This window comes from Haliotis rufescens, unplaced genomic scaffold (genome assembly GCF_023055435.1).
Source record: "Haliotis rufescens isolate VD_foot unplaced genomic scaffold, xgHalRufe1.0.p SCAF_16, whole genome shotgun sequence".
NCBI lineage: Eukaryota > Metazoa > Mollusca > Gastropoda > Lepetellida > Haliotidae > Haliotis > Haliotis rufescens.
The window spans coordinates 15,882,782-15,908,232 of NW_025963846.1; the positions used below are offsets into that span (position 1 = coordinate 15,882,782).

A 25,451-nucleotide genomic window follows, 5' to 3' on the forward strand; every position below is an offset into this window, starting at 1 on the left:
TTATACAGTTACACTTAATGTGAGTGTAGGTTCTTCATACAGTTACACTTAATGAAAGTCTAGGTTCTTCATACAGTTACACTAAATGTGAGTGTAGGTTCATCAAACAGTTACAATTAATGTGAGGGTAGGTTCATCATACAGTTACACTTAATGTGAGTTTAGGTTCATCATACAGTTACACTTAATGTGAGTGTAGGTTCTTCATACAGTTATACTTTACTTGAGTGTAGGTTCTTCATACAGTTACACTTAATGTGAGTGTAGGTTCATCATACAGTTACACTTAATGAAAGTCTAGGTTCTTCATACAGTTATACTTTACTTGAGTGTAGGTTCACCACAGCGCAACCCAGTAATTCCTTGCAATCTGGTTTCTGAATCAGATGCTTATAAGCATACAGTGCACTTACGTCAGGTTTGAGTCCTTCAGCAACTGTGCCCATGCAGGCGGTAGACCCACAAACTCTCCGTTTGAGCTGTCAAAGTTGACATGGTAGTTGCGGACAACGTTGAAAGGGGTGCCGATGCTCATGGCTCCTTCAGCATCGCTTTCGGAGACTTTCTTATTCTTCTTTTTCGTAAAGAACGGCATTTTATGTGTCTATGGAGATCTTAATTTAGCTGAAAAATAGAAGAAAACAAATCAGGACATTATAACAACACAACAATCTACTTCTTGCACTTGAATTTTGAAAGGGAAACAATCAAAATTAATATGCAGTCAACTTAGTCCAAGCATATGTGCCAGGGAGGATCTAATGCCTTCATCCAAGGAAGCGCTTTCACTCTGTAAACGAGAGATGGCAGATGATTAATGCATGGCAACAGTGTCTTAGAAGTTGCTTTCTATGAACCTGAAGAATCAGTGAATATGGGCTGTTGGATGATACAGTGGCCGGGACCATCATATCCAAACTTGTTCAAGGAGGATTTAAAAGCTCAGATGATTAAACCTGATACCATATTGCTAAAGCTCAGGCTCTTCCATGACGTTGACCATGTTAACACAAAGTGGAGGATTATTGCAGGGTTCGATTTAAACTATATAAAACGTGCACCAGTGCAACTGATAGTTCATTTAAAAGTACAACCTAATATTTATGTCTTTATGTACCATGTGCATGTAAAAACATTTAAAATTGTGTTTGACTTACCCTAACTTTACCAGACAATATCGATCTTTGAACACACCAAATACCTCTAAGCTTTATGTAACATACAACATCACTAAGCCCTGTCATGTATAATTTGTCATGTTATCTTGAGTCATTAAACCAGGCCTCAAAGTTTAAATTTTTACCAAGAAGCCATAGGGCTACAAGTATATTTTTCCAGGTAGCCAGGGTTAAAATTAGGAAGTCGAGCCAATAGTGTAGGTAGCCAAAAGAATTTAAAATTATCTTTTATCAAATAACTATTATAGTATAATAGCGAAAATTGTACTTATGTTTTATTATTTGTGACTTGAACAGTGATGCAATTTGTGTTACTAGATTATATAGGTCTATCCTTGCTTATCCAATAAACTATCAACTAAAATAAAATACTAATTACATTAATATTTATGTATTTCGGTTCATTGTTGACTTTTGGAGGAATTATTTGCAAGTACAATTAGTAGCAGACGTGTTTATTTTTGTGTCTACATATGTGTAACAATATTATTTAGTCGCCACAAGATATTTTTCAAGGTAGTCATTTGGCTACCTCTGAATTTTAGACGGTAGACAAATTGAAATTTTAACATGTTTAAGGTTGCACTGGCGACCATTTTAGTCGCAACTTTGAGGCCTGCAAACTGGGTACTGCAAGATCATGTTCATATGTTCTTCTTATCTGCTTATGTTGTACAGCAATACTTCGTTAATTTATGTAAAATCATGACACAGTCAACCAGGCCTCAAAGGCTACAAGCTACAAGCATTTTTTTTCCAGTAGCCAGTGGTAAAATCAAGAAGTCAAGCCAATATTGTAGGTGGCAAAAAGCATTTGAAATTATCTTTGATCAAATAACTATTATAATATGAACGAGTCATAGCACTAGTCTTGAAATTGTATATTAGTGGATACTGTACTTGATGTTTGTTATTTGAGACTCAAACAATGATGCAATGTTTGTTACTAGATTATTTAGGTATATCCTTGCTTATCCAATGAGCATTGTCAACTGAAATAGAATACTAATGACGTTAATATTTATGCATTTCTGTTCATTGTCAACTTTAGGAGGTATGATATGTAAGTACAATTATTAGCAGACATGTTTTCCACAATCAGCTATTATTTATTTTTGTGTCTTCAAATGCATGAAATGTGAAGCAATAGAATTTAGTTGCCACAAGATATTATTCAAGGTAGTCATTTGGCTACCTCTGAATTTTAGACAGTAGATAAATTGAAATTTATGTCGAATTGGCAACCGTTTTAGTTGCAACAGTGGGGCCTGTCAACTGAATCATCAGAGATTTGAGATTTTAGTTATTTAGAGTAGTTTATGCATCTATATATCAACTTTGATAAATTGATGAGGCCAGGGTGCAACTAGGATTTCACGTCACCATGCACCTGGTGCATGTTAAATTAAGTTCTTTAAATCAAGCCCTGTATTGTCACAAGGTATCAATGGTCAGCAATTCTGACAGCAACTCAAATGTCAAAATTACATTCATATTAACCAATGAAATAATTTCTAGTACCTATTTATGCAGAGTTGTTTGGGCTGCATGTTCAACAACAAACAAACATCTACTGAAGTATTCATGAAAAAAACACAGGCAAAATTTCCTATTTTCAGAAATCTATTTTACTTTAACTTGCATTCATGTTCATGTAGACATTCAGCAAATAGTACACCTGGATATGTAGTAAAAATATCAATAAAGTTTGTTTGTTGTTTAACAGAGCACACCATGCACATAGCACTATTCCAGCTATGTGATGATGGTCCGTAAACAATTGAGTCTGGACCAAACATTATCCTGTGATTGACATCATCAGCATGTATCTACGCAATGGGATACGATGACATGCATCAACCAAGTCAGCAAACCTGATATCCCCAAGACAGTACTTAAAACGGTGCTGTCAGCCTTGACATATGCACATTTGCTGCATAAATATTGAAGATTATAAAGAGTGATAATGTAACATAAAACTCTATAGAAACAAAATATGATGATTTATTGTCACAACAATCAAAATAAGGACAAACTTTACTATAAATCGCTAAAAGTGGTACATATGTGTTCAGCCCCATTACCATGACTACTAGCTTTACTTATACTAGATTTCAGTACATTTTGGCAAAAATAGCTGAGCAAAAGCCCCAAATAATTGTTTTCAATATGGCTGCCATGTTGTGCCATGTGATCTTCAATACAGGCAATCGTCAATTTAGGGCTTGGCCGATACACGTACTGTACAATCATGTGCAATCCAATACGTATCACTATACCTTGCTCATGATCCGAAACGTATCACAATACTTGCATGTCTTGCTAAGCCATGTTTTTCATAGACAGGATGGCCAAATACCTTGCACACTGATGATTTACAGTTGGCAGTGTCAAATATGTGGCAATGGATGAAAATATTTACGTTTTCACTACTTTCTTTCACTACTAATAAGGACCCATGAAGATTCGGGGGTATACTTGCCATAAAAGGCGACTATGTTTGTCGTAAAAGGCGACTAGGATCGGGTGGTCAGACTCGCTGACTTGGTTGATACATGTCATCGATCCCAATTGCGTGGATCAATGCTCATGATGTCAATCTCTGGATTGTCTGGTCCAGACTCGATTATTTTACAGACCAACGTCATATAGCTGGAATATTGCTGAGTGCAGCGTTAAACAACAAACAAACAAACAAAAAACAAAACTACTAATAAGTGTTTGGTTTAACAGTTGTTAAAGCATATATTTAAGGTAAGAATTGCTATTCCTTACATAGTGTTGGACTGTGATTGATACCTGTATCGATCGAGAAGATAAAAATAGATCCGGCAATCCAGTGGCTTAGCCAGTCTGCCCAATGTCACAAATGTCATGATAACTGGCAAATCCTGTGCCTTCAGACCAAAGTCCAGGCCCCAGGTCCACAAAGCAACCTTAGCACTGAGATGATCATAACTCCCATACATTAACATAGGCTTAAGCAAGCTGTAGTGCTAAGATCGCTTCGTGGAATGGAACCCAGATACACAGGGGTTGTGACTACTGAAATTGGTGGATTATCAGTTGTAAATATAAAATGTCAGCGCCAGAAAACAACCAGTCTCTATTCTCCAGCAACACAGATTCAATTGGCCGTAAAAGGCAAAATAGCAGTGAAAATAATATGAATGGATCAATGAAAATCGGTGATGACACCAGGTGTTCGTGATAAACTAAACAGTAAGTTTTGATGTGAGGTGAGGTGAAATTGGGTTTAATGTCGCGTCCAAGATTATTGCACTTATATAGCGACGTGCATGTACGTGTGTGTGTGTGTGTGGCTGCTTGTACTAGTCCGGACCAATGCCGATTTATAGTGCTAACTCACTGAGATACCATGCCGCAGTTTAACATGAATACCCCACTCAGACACAGTATACTGACTCCGAGCCGACCAGTCCTTGTTTTAGCCCCTTAATGTAGAATTAGGACAACCCTTATAAGAGAGGTGTAATGATTCCCAAACTTAACACAGTCAAGATCATTTCATTTTTCAATTCAAAATTCAATCTCCATCAACAGTCCAGTCAAATGGCGTGGCGCATCACAGACATTCCACAACTAATTATCTGAATCCTAAAATCCTACTATCATGATTTTAACAAGGCCATAATAAACTATTAGATTTTCATCCAAAGTTTTACACAATGTTTGCATGGTGGGGCATGAGGCATTATCATGCTCATATTTTCTATGTTTTATCTTCAAACAAAACTTCCAAGGCATTTGCCTTCACCAGTTAGTATCGAAGGATCATTCGTGACCAACTCGTGTTATTCCGGGAAAACCCGAATAGCGACGCGTGCCCTTCTCATGGCCATTTTTGCGACCGGGTTCCGTCTTAGCGCAAACGGGCATACCTAAAACAATTGTCAACTCGTTGTGTAATGCTTTACATATATTTTCCGACATATTATGTATATTTCAGATGCAGTTTAAAGCAAATCTGGACATGCGGAATTATACAGTATGATTGAACACATTTAACTGTGTCTTGGGTATATTTTTAGATGCAAGACATATGTAAAATCAAAAATTATTACCGAGGGATTCTTTGATGAACAACTTGAAATCATACGCGCATTCTGATTGGTTTGGTTTTTTCGCATATAACATTCATCGATAGGGGGGACGAGTCTTCTTGCAGGTTATGGAAAGGGGCGAGTGGTGACAAATGATCGAAGGATGTGAATGTTTTACCATGTGAAAATCAAACAGTAACTTATGACGGCCGAAGTTATCTTGTATGTATATTCAAACAGGACATTTTTTCATCATGAGGTCAGATTGTCACTATCATGACCATACACTGTGTCTTGACATGATACACATCTCAACATGATACATGACATAGTACACGGCACATCAACACCATGCTAAGATACTGTATAGAAAGCGTAATGAAGCAGGAGTGAGAGAGTTGGGGCTCACGCTCAAAGTGATGCAGGTCTCAGGCGTTAACACTTTGATGAAAACCCACAAGTATGGGTAATGGTGCTTACAAAGAAACATAATTGGATGGAACCAGGATTTGAATCGACGATCATAAGTTTCTGGCGTGCCTAGGGACACAACTCTGCTTAGTGAATTGTGGCACCTTAGACGACTGGGCACCATGCCATTTCATCATCAAGATCCAACCAACACATGTAGTGAACTTGCGTCAGTTCCATGGTTTGGTAACACATGCTGTGTGCACCAGTGGTGAGTATGGGCTGACACCACTTTTAGCAATATTCCAGCAGTGTCATGGAGAGGAATACCAGAAATGGACTTCACACATTGTACCCATGTGGGGAATCGAGCTGGGCCTATGGCATAAGGAAATGCTTAACCAATAGGCTATGCCACAGCCCCACTATATGTACTATCATGATCATTAAACTTATTTTCTTGTGGTAATAGTAGATGATGGCGATCAAAAAAGGATCAGGTTGGTTGACTTACTCTTACAAAACCTGTTCACAATGGGCCTCTCTCGTTATTCACTGACTATGTTGGATGAGGAGGAGAGAGGGATATATTTCAGCCATATCACTGCCGCCTGTACATATCTAGGCCACACAAACCAGTGTCTGTTCAGCAGGAACAACAACGATCCATGTCATCGGAAAATGATGACACACAATCAGCCAAGCCACAGAGTCTGACAACCTGACAAGCAGTATAGTCCCCCAACATGCTGATAATACATGACACACAGTCAGGACACAGAGTCTGACCACCTGACAAGCAGTATAGCCCCACGACATGCTGATAATACATGACACACAGTCAGGACACAGAGTCTGACAACCTGACAAGCAGTATAGTCCCCCAACATGCTGATAATACATGACACACAGTCAGGACACAGAGTCTGACAACCTGACAAGCAGTATAGTCCCCCAACATGCTAATAATACATGACACACAGTCAGGACACAGAGTCTGACAACCTGACAAGCAGTATAGTCACCTCACAGACCACTGCAGACAGATGATGAACATACATGACGCACAGTCATATAGGTCTTCAGCAACCCATGCTTGTCATAAAAGGTAAAATGCTTGTCATAAGAGGTGATTAACGGGATCAGGTGGTCAGGCTCGCTGACTTGGTTGATACATGTCATCGTAGCCCAATTGCATGGATCGATGCTCATGATGTCAATCACTGGATTGTCTGGTCCAGACTAGATTATTTTACAGATCGCTGTCATCGCTGAGTGCGGCGTTAAACATGTTAAACAACAAACAAACAAACAAACAGATTCAGACCATGCACTGCATTTCTACCTGTGACCTTGACGCAACTGTTATTTTGTAACATTTATTCACTCACACAGCAGAGAGTCAGCTTACTGTGGGACAAAAGCCAATGTGATCACATAGTCTTTTAACACCTGACCCGTGAAAATCTGGGTTAGAATAGGTCTTTAGTAATGCATGCTTCAAAAGGCGACTATGCTTGTCATCGGGTGGTCAGGCTTGACATGGTTGATGCATGTCATCTATCCCAGCTGCGTGGATCGAAGCTCATGATGTCAATCACTGGATTGTCTGATCCAGACTTGATTATTTACAGACCGCCGTCATATAGCTGGAATATTGCTGTGTGCGGCATTAAATAACAAAGAAACAAACTTTTACCACCTTGACAGGGAACATGTCTAGATTTGCTCAGAGGTCTATAATCAGCCTACATCTGCAGCAAAAAATTCCCAAATTAGAATTACAAACTTTCCAGTTTCTGCAATGAAATTGTAACTTTGTAGAAGTGACTTGGATTTTACAGACTAATTTAAACAATACAACAACAAAAAATTCCAAAATTGCCTGCCAAACTTTGTTTTGAATCCTTAGTAACATAAACCTATGTGGTCCATTCCACAGAGCGATCGTAGCACCTACAGCCTGGAAGGTAATTTAAGGTACCGACGTTTACTACAATATCTGAAAAACTATTGGACCTACTCCAGTCAAAGTTGGTATGAGATTATTAAACAGTCATACATAACTGGATATTACATTTAAAGACAATCGGTGCATGAATAAAAAATCTGTTTATTTAGCTATAACTATATTTCACCACGGGAATCACGCACCCACGAATACGGTGTTATCATTGGGCGTCTCAACGTGCGTGATTCCCGTGCACCCTTTCGAGTTGAGTTGATTGGTTCAACTGTATCATATGGCCCTGTGACACAGGGGTAGTATTATACAGATGGCTGTTACAATGAATGCTCATTCCACCCGTGACGAACAGGTCTGGTTGTTGATGAAATATAGTGATAGCTAAATAGACAGATTTTTTATTCATGCACCGACTTCCAGACTATAGGTGATTATAACTCTCATACTTACTACACAAGTAGGTATATGACTGATGTAGCGCTTATGATGACTTTGTGGTGAGGGACCCAGCTTGATATAACCCATGAGTACAGGTATGGTACTGAGAGACCAAGGATCATAATCTGGATGTTTTAGTCAGTGCATGTGACAAGCAGCATCCGAACAAGGTACACTGATACGGACTCAGTATTTAACGATATAAACTGAATTCAATAAATTGATCTGATGTAGTTGGTACCATGCGTATATGTGAAAAACATGCATATGAGGACACTGGATAAGAACTACTTTCAAGCTCAATACATCAATGCAATATCTGCTTGCTTAAAACACTACTCAATAACATTCTCAACAGACTCAGAGGTTTCGCCATATGTGTGATTTCTGTTGACAAACATGGCAGCACTTTTTGGCACAATACGATAAATGGGCCTTTCACTCAAACACTGTATTCAAACGCTGTTTCTATAGTGAGTGAGTATGGTTTTATGACGCTTTTAACAATATTCCAGCAACATCACGGCGGGGGACAACAGAAATAAACTTCACACATTGTACCCATGTAGGGAATCGAACCCAGGTCTTCGGCATGATCATGATGATGAGCGAACGCGTTTACCACTAGGCTACCCCACCGCTCCTGATTCTTAAGTTACTTCATTGAGTGAAACTGCATCTTAAACATCGATTATTTTAAGAATGACATCTGATAAAGATGTTACGACCTGTGTGTGTTTCCCTATGATAAATTTAACATATAATGTATATTAGGAATAAAAGATATGTACAAGCTTTTCAATGGACGGCCAAATTAATACAATTCTATTTCATTATGTGATACCTACGATAAAGAAACCCTCGAGGCTGATAATATGAATTTCTTAAATTCACCGACATCTTGTGCACGAACCAATCCCACTGCATCCTGCACCCCCACATCAAAAGATGCAACTCCCCAGATACGAATGGATACCCCATCAACAAACAGAACCAATGGCTGAATCTCGGGGTTAAAAAATGGATCGACATACCTGGTTGATATTTAGGGCTCATCATTTGTTAGGTTCACGTGGTGTTAGGGTCCATCAAGTTCAAATGTCGTACAATGTTAGACTAGGTCAGATCAGGAAGTGAAATAATCTCTCTAGCTTTACAATCATGACAACATGGAAGGAAAAAAATGCATTTGTGTAATAAGCGGTGAACATGTGGCGTAGTATTACAAGGATGTAGGGGTAATAAACTTATATCCTAAACTCTTCATCAGCGTGATCTTCATGATAAGCTTTCGAGGATTAAAAAACACTGCAAACAAAACAACCACAACTCCTTGAAACATCTTCATGTAAAAAGGTCTAAGAAATTTAGAATTTTGTTCAATAGAGTGCTATTCAAAAAGTCCCACACCTCTTGCTACCTTAAGGATATAGCCCTTCCAGTTTAATTACATCACTTCGGCTTTGATAAACACATGGACCAAGCAGTACAACTTTGAAACAGAGAGTTAGTTACCTACATCATGTCCATAACAAAATTTTAATTATTTCCGGTTTAATTACATTTAATCACATCACAAGAGCATAATTTGTTGCACTATGAGAAGTTTCCATATCATACTTCCTGAATGAAACTTAATTTACGAAGCATTTCATGCATTAATGACCTTAAAAGGACCTGTACATCATCCATTCAGAAGCATTGTTTGTAAACAAAAGCCAGAGCTAGTCAGCTTATTCTGCAAGAGAAGTTTCTGCTCCACACTGCGGGACTGTAATCTTGTCATGTGACCAAATTTTTGTCTTGTTTGTAAACAAATGCACTTATTCTGGCATAAGGACAGACAGGTATAATGCAAGCTTGAATGGAGAGCTTTATATAATAATTTACATAATAATATAGATATGCTACTACATCTGCAACAGTGAGGTGCATGACAATATAGCTTTACACATTACAGTGACCGTATTGCCAGCTCTTCATAGGGCTTCGACGACACCAGGTGGAGGACAAATACGCAAATGGAAAGTTTTTCATTTCAGGATATTTTCTCAATGAAACTTCATGTTTATATAAATGTGTCCAAAATGAAACAGATGAAAAACACATGAATGGACGGCGTAAGAGGTGATGATGAGACAGAAGTCTCAAGGCCGCAAGGAACTCTGGGAAGGAGAGTGACTGGCTTCACATGACTGAGGCATTTGTATTGTAATCTCGGCTTTATCTTCCATTTGCCTCCAATAAAAAGAAGAGTTTGTTCTGCACAGCACTTTGCTCATCGGTTTTGTTGTGCCGAGTTCTATTGTTTGGTTTGAGAAATGAATCGGGCATGAACGAAAGGTGTGTCGTCATACACAAATATTATTTCATGCATGATTTAAAAACAACAAAGATCCATTGATGTAAGAAATATTTGACACAATCATGACATGATAGGTGTTGAGTTGGTTACTTTGAACTCATCTTAACTGATTGCAAAAGCCTATCTTTTATATCTGAAACATGTTTCATAATTTGACCTTCAGACAAATTGACCTCACATAGATCATGTAGATGTCGCCTGAAAATTGCTGCGATCATAACCCTTCTTAGAGATCATGTATATTAAGTTTCATCAAATTCCAAATATTAATATTCACGTTATCTTGTACCTGGACTATCACCGAGTGACCTTGATCTTCAAGGCCATCCATTCACATGAAAGAGAATCATGAATTGCAAACTACGGTGGTGTTACAAGGAGCTGTTGATTTAGACACAAAGGGCTGCTTACTTACCATATCAGCTTAAGTCACTATTCAATATTTATTTAACATGTCCAATTTGAATAAAACTTCTAAATTATTTGGGTAATGGTGATTTATCTTGTATATTTTATGAAAATTTATACCTATTAGTTATTGGGTGGATTATTAATAGATCTGTGGTTATTATCTGATTTCACAATTAAGTTCTGTACCTTTGACTTCTGGGTCTGTATCAAACATTAATAGCATGAAAATAGCACAGTTTACGATTGTTTACAGTAAAACCATTTCAAGTGATAAAGCAGGTATATAAATATCCATTTGACCAGGATTTAGAAATGTTGGGGTCTGTCAATGTAGACACTTAGTTAACTCAGCATGATAAGAGGGTCTTCACAATATTTCAGTTACCGGTACGTGAGAGAGCTGGGTTTGACACTGCTCAGTACAGTATTTCTGTTTCAGCACGGAGTGTCAGCTCAGTGTGAGGTGCAGGGTGAAACTGACACAGATCACCGACATTTACCACTTTGGCGATACCCATGAGAACAGACATAGTGCTAACAATCTTTTACCAAGGATAAATAGAGTAAAGGGCCAAGTCTGAATTTTGAACCCAGGACCAAGCAAATCCTGGCACGGTTAAGGGATGTAACTGTGCAGTGAACTGCAGGGCTTATCACATCACTTGGCTAACTTGTGCCTTGTAGCAGGAAGTTACATCATCATACATTTCTCCATAATGCTGATGTGATATTTTTTCGTTTGGTGCTTAAAGCCACACTCAGCAATATTCCAACAAATGACGATGACCTGCTAATACTCGACCAGACAATCCAGTGATTGATATTGTGACCTGCTAATAATCGACCAGACAATCCAGTGATTGATATTGTGACCTGCTAATACTCGACCAGACAATCCAGTGATTGATATTGTGACCTGCTAATACTCGACCAGACAATCCAGTGATTGATATTGTGACCTGCTAATACTCGACCAGACAATCCAGTGATTGATATTGTGAGCAACAAACCACAGCGCCAGGGTCAAAAGGACCAGGTGTCACCCATGTAACTGGGCTGGTACCAATGTCAGCCCAACAGGTATACACGTTCAACATGCACCAGTGCAACCTAATTATTGAAAAATGCAACCAAATATTTATACCTACATGCACCAAGTGCATGGCAAAAAATTTCAAACTTGTGTCTTTACTGGCCCTTAATTGTCCCCACAAAATTTATCTTTGAACACACTCAAATTGCCTCTTAGCTTTATTTACCATACTGCATCACTGATTCCTGGGTTGTGAGATATTTGTCATGCTCTCTTGGGGTTGATGTCATCATATTGTGGGTACTTCCAGATAATGTACCGTAGAAAGGTTGCCCTGGTAGACATTGCCACAAAAAGTAACATTAATAGGGGAAATATGGTATTCCCTGAAACTTTCGTATGATACATCATTTACATGTGCACTGATTTGTATTATTCCCTGAAGCATGGTTCATGTGATATCATCATGGTAAAGGCCATATTGAGGTAAGCCATTTGTGAGATAGCGAGTGTCAGGGTACAACAAAATTCATTACCGTATTCGACGTAATAAGCGCCCAGGGGGCTCTCGAAATTATAAATAGGGGGCTCTTATTAGAATATTATTTTTGTGGAAAAAAACAGAATTGAAAGATAAATTTTGTGGTTTATGCTGACAGCCTGAAATGTTTATGTACGACAGATATATTTTTCTAGAATTTAATTGCCCATAATTAAGGGTGCATATAACACACGAGTGCGTATTGTACGCGAATAAATAAGTCTTGTGAACATTGATAAATCGGAAGGGGTGCTAATCATGCTAATTAGGATTGTTCACTAGCCAATATATTAGCCAATATATTAGCAAATACCGCCGTGGGCGCTTATTACGTCGAATACGGTATTCCAAATATTGTAGACTTTTCACAAAACATTCACCAGGTACACATGAACTCTTTCAACTATTGTATTTAACATGTATGAATTAGTGATATGTCTTGAATTATTATTATGATTATGATTATTATTATTATTATTATATCGGTCTATTTTCTTGTTTATACAGAAATACAGTTGTCTTAATTATATATATATATATATATATATATATATATATATATATATATATATATATATATATATATATATATAAAACAAAAAAATAAAAATCCAAATGGAGCCCAGAACAATGCTTAATTTCAGGTCAAGGGCTGAGGCAATCTAGACTTGCCCCATCATTCTAGACTTGAGTTGGACTCCATTTTTAATCTATTCTCTAGGACCTGGGAGCAGACCAGACTAGGATGTCCTGGGAAAGAGATAGAAGAAGACAATAATTGAACTGAGTTTTACAAGGAGAACAGCTACTTCTCAAGTGACTTCCTGTCCATTGTAAGCATCTGTCCTACCGGACTCATTTTCCAGATATTTGACTCACACTATACTTGATGGCCTGCAAATAGATAATACATCCTGCATCGCTAAAGTGTAGTGTGATGCCCAATATAATGATATAAGTGTGAGGCTTGTAAATCCAAGGATGAAGTAGTAGTGTGTGTGAGCATGACCACAAAGTGATATATTGTAAGTGTAGGAGAAACCATGTCTCCGAGGGATTACTAGAGATTGTAAACCCTCACATGAGGGAACGTCCCTAGGGGGCCGTAAGGTTTACAATCTCTAATAATCTAGAGGAGACATGGTTTGTCCAACTTATAAACCGACTCATCGCATAGACAACGTTTTTAATTAAATAACTGTTATAAAAACTCTCAAATGTATAACCTGTATCGGAGATGAAATATCGCCTGCAGTCGTGAACTCGGTTCAATGAAACCGGTGACCTCAGCACATGGGTTTCACAACGGTGCGAAATCTGCACGTGCGTCTCGTAGGCTGAGACTATTACACGTTTGCTTTGACTGACGCTCATTCATTGTACTGCCAGTTGCTGGCATACGGATCTTGAAAAAGACATTCTAAAAAGCAGTGCTTATCAACACCTCTGTAGCCTTGTGGTACACTCACTGGGCTACAGATATGAAGGTTGCGAGTTCGATCCTTGGGAATATAAAGAAAACATTTGTCATTTGATTTCACATTTCATTACATGTTACAATCTGAACGGAAGTTATAATGATTGTAAGCCCTGCGAGGTGTTACAATCGTTGTAATACCTCTTACGAGGTGTTACCACAATTTCAAAAACTCCATATCGAGTAACACAAACAGCCAGAAGGTTTACAAGCCTTTTTAATGTTCCTAGTCCGGACTTATGCCGGTTTCATAGTGCTAGTCCACTGAGATACCATGCCACACTTTAACATGGATACCTAATTCAGACACAGTATACTCAGACTCAGAACGGAATTCAGTACTTGTTTTATCCCCTTAATGCTCTTAAAGATACTATTGAAATGTTCTACTGACACAAAACATGGAAAAAGACAACGAATCTTGTGTTGGGACAGTTGAACTCTCGTATAGAATCTGGTGATCATCAAACCGAATAGCAAGTGGAAAGCAAGCATTAAACATTGTCCTGGACCAACTGTACTTTTCCAAGAGAAGTGTTTGGTTACGTTTTGACAGAAATAATCATTGACTTTTGAATGTGCATTAAAAAAATCAAATTAATTCATGGGATAAACTAAGAAATTCTGAAAGAACACCCTGAACTTAAGATCACTAAGTAGCATGTGGCTCCCCTTCTGAAACTGAATCCTCCCCGTTTGAAAATGAATCCTCCCCCCTGCATGTGTATGTACATGATGTATATGGCTGCCGGACGACTAGTCCGGACTAATGCCGATTTTATAGTGCTAGCCCACTGAGGCAGCAGTTTTGACATGAATACTCAAATCAGACACAGTATATTGACTCAGAGCCGACCAGTCCTTGTTTTAGTCCCTTAACGTGGAGCCCCAGGCAGAGTAACAAGAAGAACCATCTCTTAACGTCTTTAGGTATGACACGGCCAGGGTTCGAATCCCTGACCTTCTGCTCTCCAGGCGGATGCTCTTTCACTAGACCACGGGGGGCGGTATTAACAAAGTGATATGTGTTGAAAATGAGTACACTGTATCAGTCAAGTCCAGGTCATTATGTCAGAAATACCAAAGATCACTTTGGCCTTACCAAATTATGTTTTTGTTTCATTGTTTTTTTGGTAACTATGAACATGATGAAGCCAAGAGGAAGGGAATAAAAAAAAAGAACTTTTACACACACAAAAAAACACAAACGAAAAGATTAACATGATTAACATGATTAAGCAGCAAATCATTTTTGTTCTTGTATTGCTTCAGAAAGTTGAGGACAGAATGTTTTGCAAAACAAGAACATGAATTGGTATGGCCTTTTTCGAAAAGATGAACCATATGAATCTATTAACAACTCCATAACTTTAAACTTGATAAATGAATTTAATTAAGACTCATAGTACTACAAACCTCAGCCTCCTGCTGCCCCTATGGTGTGTGTATACCATAGAAACACAGGCTTGGCACTCTGACCCAACCCAAATAACTGGCGTGACAATGGGGAGGATATCCGTCGTTGGCTTCACATGTACAGATGATACAGCACTCCCCCCCCCCCAACCGGTGACATTCATCACTGTGACCTGACCAACATGTGCACAGCAGGATGCTGGACAGAACTTACCTCATCAACATCTTGCCCAGGCTCAATAAAAGTTCAGGGTTAAACGCATACAGACATGCAATTGTGGAACACCAAAAAATATGTCTGAATCATCCAATTTACAAAATTGCAGAGTGCAGGATGCCAGTGTTCCAGATAATATTTTGAGCCATTGTATTTACTCATATGTTATCGCTCACATTGGTTGTCAATAGTTTTATTTGGGTATTCAATATAGTTTTACTCCTTTCAGCGTTAAAAATTGGCATTAGTCCCATAGTACTAAGTCAATCTGCCCAATAGTTAAGGTTTCATAAAGACAAGTAGAAATTTGCAATTGTTAAAGGTTTTGAAATATGTCATCATTATAAGGACTAGTACATTTTGTATGAACTATAAAAGTTAGTTCCTATCACTGAGGGGGCACGGGTGGCCCAGTCGTCTAAGGCGCCGCGATTCGCTTTGCAGAGTCGCGTCCCTTGGGCACGCCAGAAACCTATGATTTCGGGTTCGAATCCCGGTTCGCCCCGATTATGTTTCTAGGTTTGTCAGCACCATAACCGTGCTACTGGGTTTCACCGGAATGGTCAACGTCTGAGACCTGCATCACTTCGGGCTTTCCTCCCACATTAAGCTGACACGCCATGATATAACTGGAATACTGTTAAAAGCGGCGTTAAACCCAACTCACTCACTCATACACTCCTATCACTGACATTGAGTCTGGTCTTTTTGGTTTTGTAAACCGAGCAGTCTTTTTTTAAATAGTTCTCTTTTAACATGATTGATGCTGTTTAAAGTAAATTCAAATAAGCATTTGTTGAAATACCAAGTGAGTCATTATAATAATGTCGCATAACCTCCTAACAGTGACACCTATTAAAGTTGCCAGTGAGGTGTTGCCCATCTGTGCATTATTCACTGCTGAAGAGTTCATGTCTACGTGATGCCTGCATTCAGTCAGCAATAAAGATCTGTACTGACATACGTGTATGCCAGTTGAACAAGGTACTAGGGCTGGGCATCTTCCCGAGGCAAGGGAGTTAACTGACTTTAAATGTCAAGTTTCCACCCTTGCCGAACTAGGCTGGAATTCCTGGGCTCGATCGTAGCACCACCAGTGGCTATTACGAGCTATGTCCCTTCTATGCCTCTCCTATGGACCAATCAGATTCCACCTCTCGCATCACTTGCATTTGTTTCAAACAAAACGGTGGCACCCTGTCAAGACGATCTGATTGATAATCAAGATCTATATTGTGATTAAACGAGTCTTACATCGCGAAGTGCATCAAATCACATGACCACCTTGATTAAAAACATGAAAAGATTTAGAAAATATCTGTTGACAACAAGGTAGCGGTGCACATGCTTTGCAAATCCTGCAGTCGACTGAAATCTACATGACACTTTACGAACCGGATTTCTATTTCGGTGCGCGATTTTGATTGGACTATGCATAGACTCGTTAGTCCAGCCAAGATCTAACTCCATAATACCAGCCTAGTTCGAAAGGGTGGAAACTGGACTTTTATATTTAGTTAACTCACTTGCCTCGGGTCTTAAAGATGGGGCTGGGATGAGTTGAAATTTACTACCCAGGTACCTGATCCCTTATTACTCGCAATACCCGGGTACCCACTGTAGGTCTCAAGAGTTGGGAACAAAATGTCTGATTTGGAATTGTTTTACCGCAGCCCTGGGAAAAACTATTTAGATACATGTACCAAACGATCAGATCATGCGTACACTGAAATTGACTGAAGCATGATGTTTACTCAAAACCAATACAAGTCAAAAGGAATGCAAACATTAGCAACTTGTAGTGTAACCACTGAGCTATAGTTTTAGTCATTAAACAATATATCACGTGACTAACCACGGGTCCAGGTAGTACTGTGGGTACCCGGATCCTACTGAGGACCCACAACCCGAGTACCCCAGTTACCCGTCCCTGGAGACAAGGTACACTGGGTAATTAACTCACCATGTTGTTATATCATTAGGTTACAGAATTTCTTCATGTGTATTTGTACTCAAGCAGCTCAACATTGACTGGATTGTAATTGCTAAGTCTGCCTAAGTTACACTATCATGCAGCCTTTCTGGAGCATCGGTGAGGAGAGTTGAAATGGGGTTTAACGTCGCGTCCAGGATTATTGCACTTATATAGCGACGTGTGTGTGTTTGTGTGCGTGTGCGCGTGCGTGCGTGCGTGCGCTTGTACTAGTCCGGACTCATGCCCATTTTTAGTGCTAGCTCACTGAGATCAACGATTCTAACTTGAGTTTTGTAAAATCAGCACGATCAGTATGACCACATTCTATGCTTCACATTATTTCTAAGTCCTTTTGAGATCCCCTTTAGAAAAATGCACTGATCATGACCGTCGTCTTATAAAAAAACACTCTCGTTGAATGACGTCAACAATCTTCAGCTGTGACGTCATTTCTAGTGTGAGGTCATATAGTCCTTATGTCACAATATTCGAATGCTGTCAACAATGGCGTCTGAATGACGTAAACAATACACTGGGGCGTTTTAAGTGATATTTACACTAGTGCATTTTTAGTGCTAGCTCTAGTTCTAATAGAGAAATCCTCCTGTTACAATTTCAGTGATGTGTAACTCGATGCTCAAGAAGACCGCCTCCGTGATCTCGAGGTAGAGCATCCGCCCAGAGAGCGGAAGCTCAAGGGTTCGATCCCCGGCTGCGTCATACCAAAAGATGTTAAAAGATGGTACTTGTTGTTACCCTGTCTGGCACTCGGCATTAAGGGGATAAAACAAGGACTGGTCGGCTCGAAGTCAGTATACTGTGTCTGAGTGGGGTATTCATGTTAAACTGCGGCATGGTATCTCAGTGTGCTAGCACTATAAATCGGCATCAGCCCGGACTAGTACAAGCAGCCACACACACACGTGCATGCACGACGCTATATAAGTGCAATAATCTTGGACGCGACGTTAAACCCAATTTCACCTCACCTCACCTCACCTCACCTCACCTCATTTAGAAATGCAAGAATTCTCGTTTCGTGAAATCGTGACACACATGCATATAAAATAATCTACATCAATAATAAAACCATATTTTCTGATTTTTTCAAATTATTTCTCACTTCCTCAATCATGACCAAACCACACGTCAACACAACAGTAGGGACAACAACTAAAACAATAAGCCTGACCAAACCGATAACAAGTGTGATTCATATAACACGTATAATGTGTCGTTCATTTTCGTGATAAGTTCAAACTTTTGTCATGCATGTTTGCCTTTACTGAAGGGAAAAACAAGAACTTCCTGGATAGGACACTTGTGTTACACGGCCAGAGGCCTTATATAGAAGTGAGACAGACCGTTCTCAAATGTTCAGTCATATCACTACCATAGCAGTCAACTCAGCACAGTTTCCTGATAGATGTTATTAGAAAGGTCAGTTTATATGTATTCACTGTAGGCCAAACTACGAAATATATTCACTATCTGCTCTGTACAAGTAAATGCCATTTTTTTTATTTGGTTTACAGATCCCTGACCTAAAACATGTAAAATACCAAGAAAATAGAAAAGAAAATCAAAAACATCATTTTTTTAAAATATTGCCAATTTTCTCTCTCAAAATGTACAAAACAATGACAGTTCTATTTTTATACATAGAAAAATTACAGATTTGAACATTGTTTATGGACTGGTGATTTCATATAAGGGGGTTATGACAAAATGTTACAATTGTATGTGGGGGGCAAGAAAATGTATCACATATAATGGGGTGGTGTAGTCACCAAAATATGATACAAACCAAAGTCCCATCTCACTGCAACCCTCCCCACCCCCAAATAATGAATGACCAGTCCCCTACTTTCATGAAGCACTATTAGTCGCCCTTTACAGCAAGCATGGGTCGTTGAAGAACCCCGGATCTTCACGGATCTGAAAGTCCCAGAAAACCACACTAACTTAAAAAATGTTAATGTGAATAACTACATCATGTACATGAAAATAATATTTATAATACGTTAAGACTCAGCCAACTTATCATTCAGAAAATAATTTACATCTGAAATGCATCCTTTTTTAATAATTTATTACCCAGCAAGTAACCATGGTAACATGTCTATGCTGTAACATAAAGCACAACATGCATAACGATATCACTATGACAACATATTTTCGCATTGTTTCAAAGGATGCTCATGTAACAACCATTTTTATGTGCATAGTCACATAAACTGTTTAGACTAGCTGTATAGATATCATATCCTTAATGATAATCCATATTGATGTTTGAACAGTCCAATATCCTCTGTGAACAAACAGAAAAAGCCTTGGATAAAAGCTACTGCAACAAGACACCATCAACGTGACCGTGTATCTCTGTGCCGTGGATTCAGGATCTATGATACTTCGTGTTCCTTCCTCAAATCATACCCTTTATGCAGAATGACTTGGAAATTGACAGCTTCAGAATCTTTTAAATATACACCAGGGCGTCGCACGGTATCAGATTGCTGTTGTCATTCAGCATGTTGAGGAAAATGTTTCCTTCAGATTATCATCTGCAGCATGTCAGTAAGGCAGGGAGCAACAAGGATGTATTATCAACTGATATCACCATTGCCATCTATGACCACGTTTTCCTGAACAGATATTATATGGTAGCTTATTCTGAATCTACTGCAACATAGCTTCATTCTGATTATCTTAAAACGTCTGGGACATAGGTCATCCTAAAGATCTATACCTCTGGGACACAGCTCGAGATTTGCTGTGTATTTGTGTAAACTAAGCATAAAATATACTGAAATATGCAGACAAATCAAATCCTGGCGTATCAAATACATAACAAAAACTATAAATACACTATTGAAATAGAATTAGTAACTTTTAGATACAATGATTGCGCATATTACAACTGTTTGATAAAATGATAGTGTATCAGCCAAACGCAAAATTCACTTTCCCACAGTTACATTCGGAAAAGCTTCTGCAACAAACATACTGATTGATGCCAATTGAAAAGTAGGGGTTGTATGGTTGCAACAATAGGGAAGGCCACGATATTACACTGCTAAGACATCATGGATCTATAACCAGGTAATAACTGGAAGAAGATATTTTCCTTAAAACTATACTTATTATATCTTGTTAGAAGTGGGATGATCATGATGATACACCAATGAATTGGTTGATCGTCATTTTCTACTTCTCGATGCATGTATCCATCACAATCGCACACAAAGTAAAAAGTATCGATTCTTACCTTAAATGTATTCTTCAATAAATGTTACACCAAACTCTAATTACTCGTGAAAATGAGTAGTTGAAAAGTACATATTTTCATCCATTGCGCCATACTTGACACTGCCAACTGTAAATCGTTAGTGTGCCAGGTATTTGGCCATCCTGTCTATGAAAAACATGGTTCATGCACCACAGAAAAGTGCACATGCAAGTACCGTGATATGTATCGGATCGTGAGCAAGGTATCGTGATACGTATCGGATTGCACAGTAGGTGTATCGTCCCAGCCCGATATGATCAAGATGATGTCAAGTCATACACATTTGTATCAGCAGTACCAGTGAACTAATGATGTTTTAACACAAATGAACATGATGAATAATGAAACCACCTTGGCTTTGGGATGAAAGTAGAAACAAGGGGGGTAACCATGATAACAGTGTTAACTGTCAACATGGATTGCTGCAGGTGACGTGGAATAGGTCAATAACTTATTGCCATGTATAGTCACAACAATTACCTCATGTCCTCATTAACAGTGGTGATTCACATCAAGTGTAGACGACGTATCAACACTTATCACCATGCTTGGTCAGTTTCAATAGGGACGTATGATAATTTATTTAGGAAATGAATCCATCTTACAAAACTGAAACATATTAAACATATTAAACAGGTTGAATGCATAGGATTGTACCTCCATGTCAGAAGGTTGAGATCTGATTGGTTCATGTGATATTGATATAATACTACGAACAGGGAAGTACATTTTTGAGCGGGAGAAAAAATCCCTTATATCCCTGCCCCACCATTAAGAAACAGGCTGTATGTGGACTTCTGAAGACAATAAATCTCCTGCAGTCTGGCACATAAAACCATAAAACCAAATATACCCATCATGATACTGCTACAAAATATTGTGTCCCACTTGCCAACATTTATGCATATGTCCTTAATACATAAATTTGAGTTATGAACACAACAAAGAGCACAGGAAGTTACCATGGACTTAACATTATAATTGACATGATGTTTGTTTGTTTGTTTGTTGTTTAATGCCGCACTCAGCAATCGCAGCTATATGACGGCGGTCTGTAAATAATCCAGTCTGGACCAGACAATCCAGTGATTGACATCATGAGCATCGATCCACGCAATTGGAGTACGATGACATGCATCAACCAAGTCAGCCAGCCTGACCACTGATCCAGTTAGTCGCCTTTTCAGGCAAGTATGGATTGCCAAAGACCTATTCTACCCCGGATCTTCACGGGTCTGGTCATCATGCTGAGAAATTCACTCATCACTTACCAGAAACAAACACATTGTGGGGTTTAGACAGGTTATCAGTTTGATATAAAGGGAAAACATGGTGAACAAAGTGAAGAGGAAATCGGGGTTTTCGGCAGTATTTTTGCTATGTTATGCTTTTGAATGGACCAGCAGTCCAAGAAAGAATAAAAAGAGAAAAAAATTAATGCTGCATCTTAGACAAATGACATGTAAAATGAAAACAAAAATGATTTAGCTTTCATTCTGTCTATGCTTCTAGTGGAGATTAGTAGCCGAGTATGATGAGCGTGAGTAATTAAGAGTTTCCTAGGCCTCCATCAATATCATATATCATATGTGTGCATACAGAAGCACACAAAGGTATTTCTATCTTTATCATATAATGTCACTCTTAATATAATCCATGTTTGTAATTTCACTCACTGAAGTAAGAACAGAAACCTCGCAAGAGTACATTGCAAGAGTGATCCGACCAATTCATAAATAGCGTTAAATGATGTAGCCTGGTTTTAGTCTGATAAGTCCCCTGTCGTGACATTGCTGGAATATTGAGAAAAGTGTTGTAAAACAAGCGCATACAGACCAACCTCTCACAGACACTGGACTTGTGCTCTGTGATGTATGTAGACAAGCATACAGGCCAACCTGGACAAGCATACAGGCCAACCTCTCACAGACACTGGACTTGTGCTCTGTGATGTATGTAGACAAGCATACAGGCCAACCTTGACAAGCATACAGGCCAACCTTGACAAGCATACAGGCCAACCTTGACAAGCAAACAGGCCAACAGGCAAACCTCTCACAGACACTGGACTGGTTCTCTGTGGTGTATGTAGACAAGCATACAGGCCAACCTTGACAAGCATACAGGCCAACAGGCCAACCTCTCACAGACACGGGACTGGTTCTCTGTGGTGTATGGAGACAAGCATCAGGGGTTGAAAAATACCATTGCCCGACGCCCGTGCCAAGTAAGGTTTAGATGTCGGGCGTGTAATATACGTTTTCTAGCATGCCCGTGGACAAGTAGAGCACCCAAATTGAACTGGGTCAAGTTTCACGCGAATGTAATCATGTGATCATGTTACGGTATTTGATTGGCTAATATTTTGTTAGCAGACTGACAATGTAATTTGCATACAGCTACGCCAGTCAACCAATGGGATTAATACATTTCGATGTCAGACAGGTCAACAACGAGAACCAGGCTTGTTTCATTGTTAAATCGTAGAAACACTTCCATATATGGCACATGTTTCTTGGAAATGGAATTTCTTGGAAATTGTAACGCGAGGTTGAAACATTTTCCGACTTTAGATGCTCCGTTAGGCCTAGCTTTGATGAAATATAATTTTGTCGAACTACAACAAACGGGACTTTTAACGAGTGAAAGTATGGCATTTATTTAATAGGTGTTTCTTTTCGTTGTCAACTAAAGTTCATTCGAGTCGTCAATAGCGATAACCTGACCGTGGTTGCTGTAAATAACGGCGAATTGTGCGATCTATCGACCCCTTTTCGCACGATTTCGGCAAAATTGATCTAAACTGTATTGAATAAAATTTAAAATAAAATTAATAAAATATGCTACAAACATATGTCAAGGTACAAACGTGTTTTTTTATAACCAGATAGTAATAATAGGATTTAATTGCGGAATTTGTTGATTGGTATTTCCTGTGTTGCGTGCAGGTGGTAATGTTTTTGCGATGGGGAAATGACATCGTGTCAGTGACTTGAGTTTACTAAAAGTGTATATAAGTTTTGGGAACCATGTGTTACCGCACACAATAACCGAGTTAGCGCTATATTGAAGAGTGCAATAGCGAGGGATCACTGTAAGTAAATCTGTTGTTTCAAATAAGTAAGCTAGTAAAGGACAGAGTAGTCTCCCTTTGCCTCATTAGCACCCAGAGGGGTATCTGCAATAACAATTTATATTGCCAGTACCGCACATGGCCGATCATGTCTCAGCGGTCTATTTTAAGTTTCTTTGGCGGTGGGGACGAAGGCAGAGGGAAATTCCGAAAGTTGTATATCGGCGAAGAATAAGAAGTATGACGAATGTAAACGAAAACGAACATTCATCGCTGGGTGGAAAGACCAGTTTCCTTGGGTTGCGTATGATGACACAGCGAAAGTCATGAAGTGCACCATTTGTTTCAAGGACCCAAACATACACGCTTGCAATCGTAAGAGAACGTTTATTGATGGATGTTCAAATTTATTAGCTTGATTTTGGGCTAGTACATTTTAAAATAGGGCAAGTGAGAATGTTGGTCATACTTGCCCTTGGTCAAGTAACATTTTTAATAATTTTTCAACCCCTGAAGCATACAGGCCAACCTGGACAAGCATACAGGCCAACAGGCCAACCTCTCACAGACACTGGACTGCTTCTCTGTGGTGTATGTAGACAAGCATACAGGCCAACAGGCCAACCTCTCACAGACACTGGACTGGTTCTCTGTGGTGTATGGAGACAAGCATACAGGCCAACCTGGACAAGCATACAGGCCAACAGGCCAACCTCTCACAGACACTGGACTGGTTCACTGTGGTGTATGTAGACAAGCATACAGGCCATCCTGGACAAGCATACAGGCCAACAGGCCAACCTCTCACAGACACTGGACTGGTTCTCTGTGGTGTTTAGAGACAAGCATACAGACCAAACTGGACAAGCATACAGGCCAACAGGCCAACCTCTCACAGACACGGGACTGGTTCACTGTGGTGTATGTAGACAAGCATACAGGCCAACCTGGACAAGCATACAGGCCAACAGGCCAACCTCCCACAGACACAGGACTGGTTCTCTGTGGTGTTTAGAGACAAGCATACAGACCAAACTGGACAAGCATACAGGCCAACCTCTCACAGACACTGGACTGGTTCACTGTGGTGTATGTAGACAAGCATACAGGCCAACCTGGACAAGCATACAGGCCAACAGGCCAACCTCCCACAGACACGGGACTGGTTCTCTGTGGTGTTTAGAGACAAGCATACAGACCAAACTGGACAAGCATACAGGCCAACAGGCCAACCTCTCACAGACACGGGACTGGTTCTCTGTGGTGTTTAGAGACAAGCATACAGGCCAACCTGGACAAGCATACAGGCCAACCTCTCACAGACACTGGACTGGCTCTCTGTGGTGTAAGGATTCAAGCATACAGGCCAACCTGGACAAGCATACAGGCCAACCTGGACAAGCATACAGGCCAATCTCTCACAGACACAGGACTGGTTCTCTGTGGTGTATGTAGACAAGCATACAGGCCAACCTGGACAAGCATACAGGCCAACAGGCCAATCTCTCACAGACACTGGACTGGTTCTCTGTGGTGTATGTAGACAAGCATACAGGCCAACCTGGACAAGCATACAGGCCAACAGGCCAACCTCTCA

The 25,451-nt window shown here is 39.4% G+C and overlaps 1 protein-coding gene across 2 annotated transcripts in view; it reads right to left on the reverse strand.

The window, feature by feature from the left end:
- Window positions 1-25,451, reverse strand: part of LOC124120869 (serine/threonine-protein kinase PAK 1-like) — a 45,185-nt gene that overhangs the window by 13,128 nt on the left and 6,606 nt on the right. Inside the window, exons 1-2 of one of the 2 annotated variants that reach the window (XM_046483762.2) lie at window positions 9,092-9,191; window positions 414-624 (exon numbers count right to left, since the gene is read on the reverse strand). In XM_046483762.2, the coding sequence (XP_046339718.1) occupies window positions 414-595 (182 nt within the window). In that variant the 5' untranslated portion in view covers window positions 596-624; window positions 9,092-9,191. Of the gene's footprint in view, window positions 1-413; window positions 625-9,091; window positions 9,192-25,451 lie in introns of those variants that run through there. The other variant, XM_046483771.2, reaches the window with a different exon arrangement.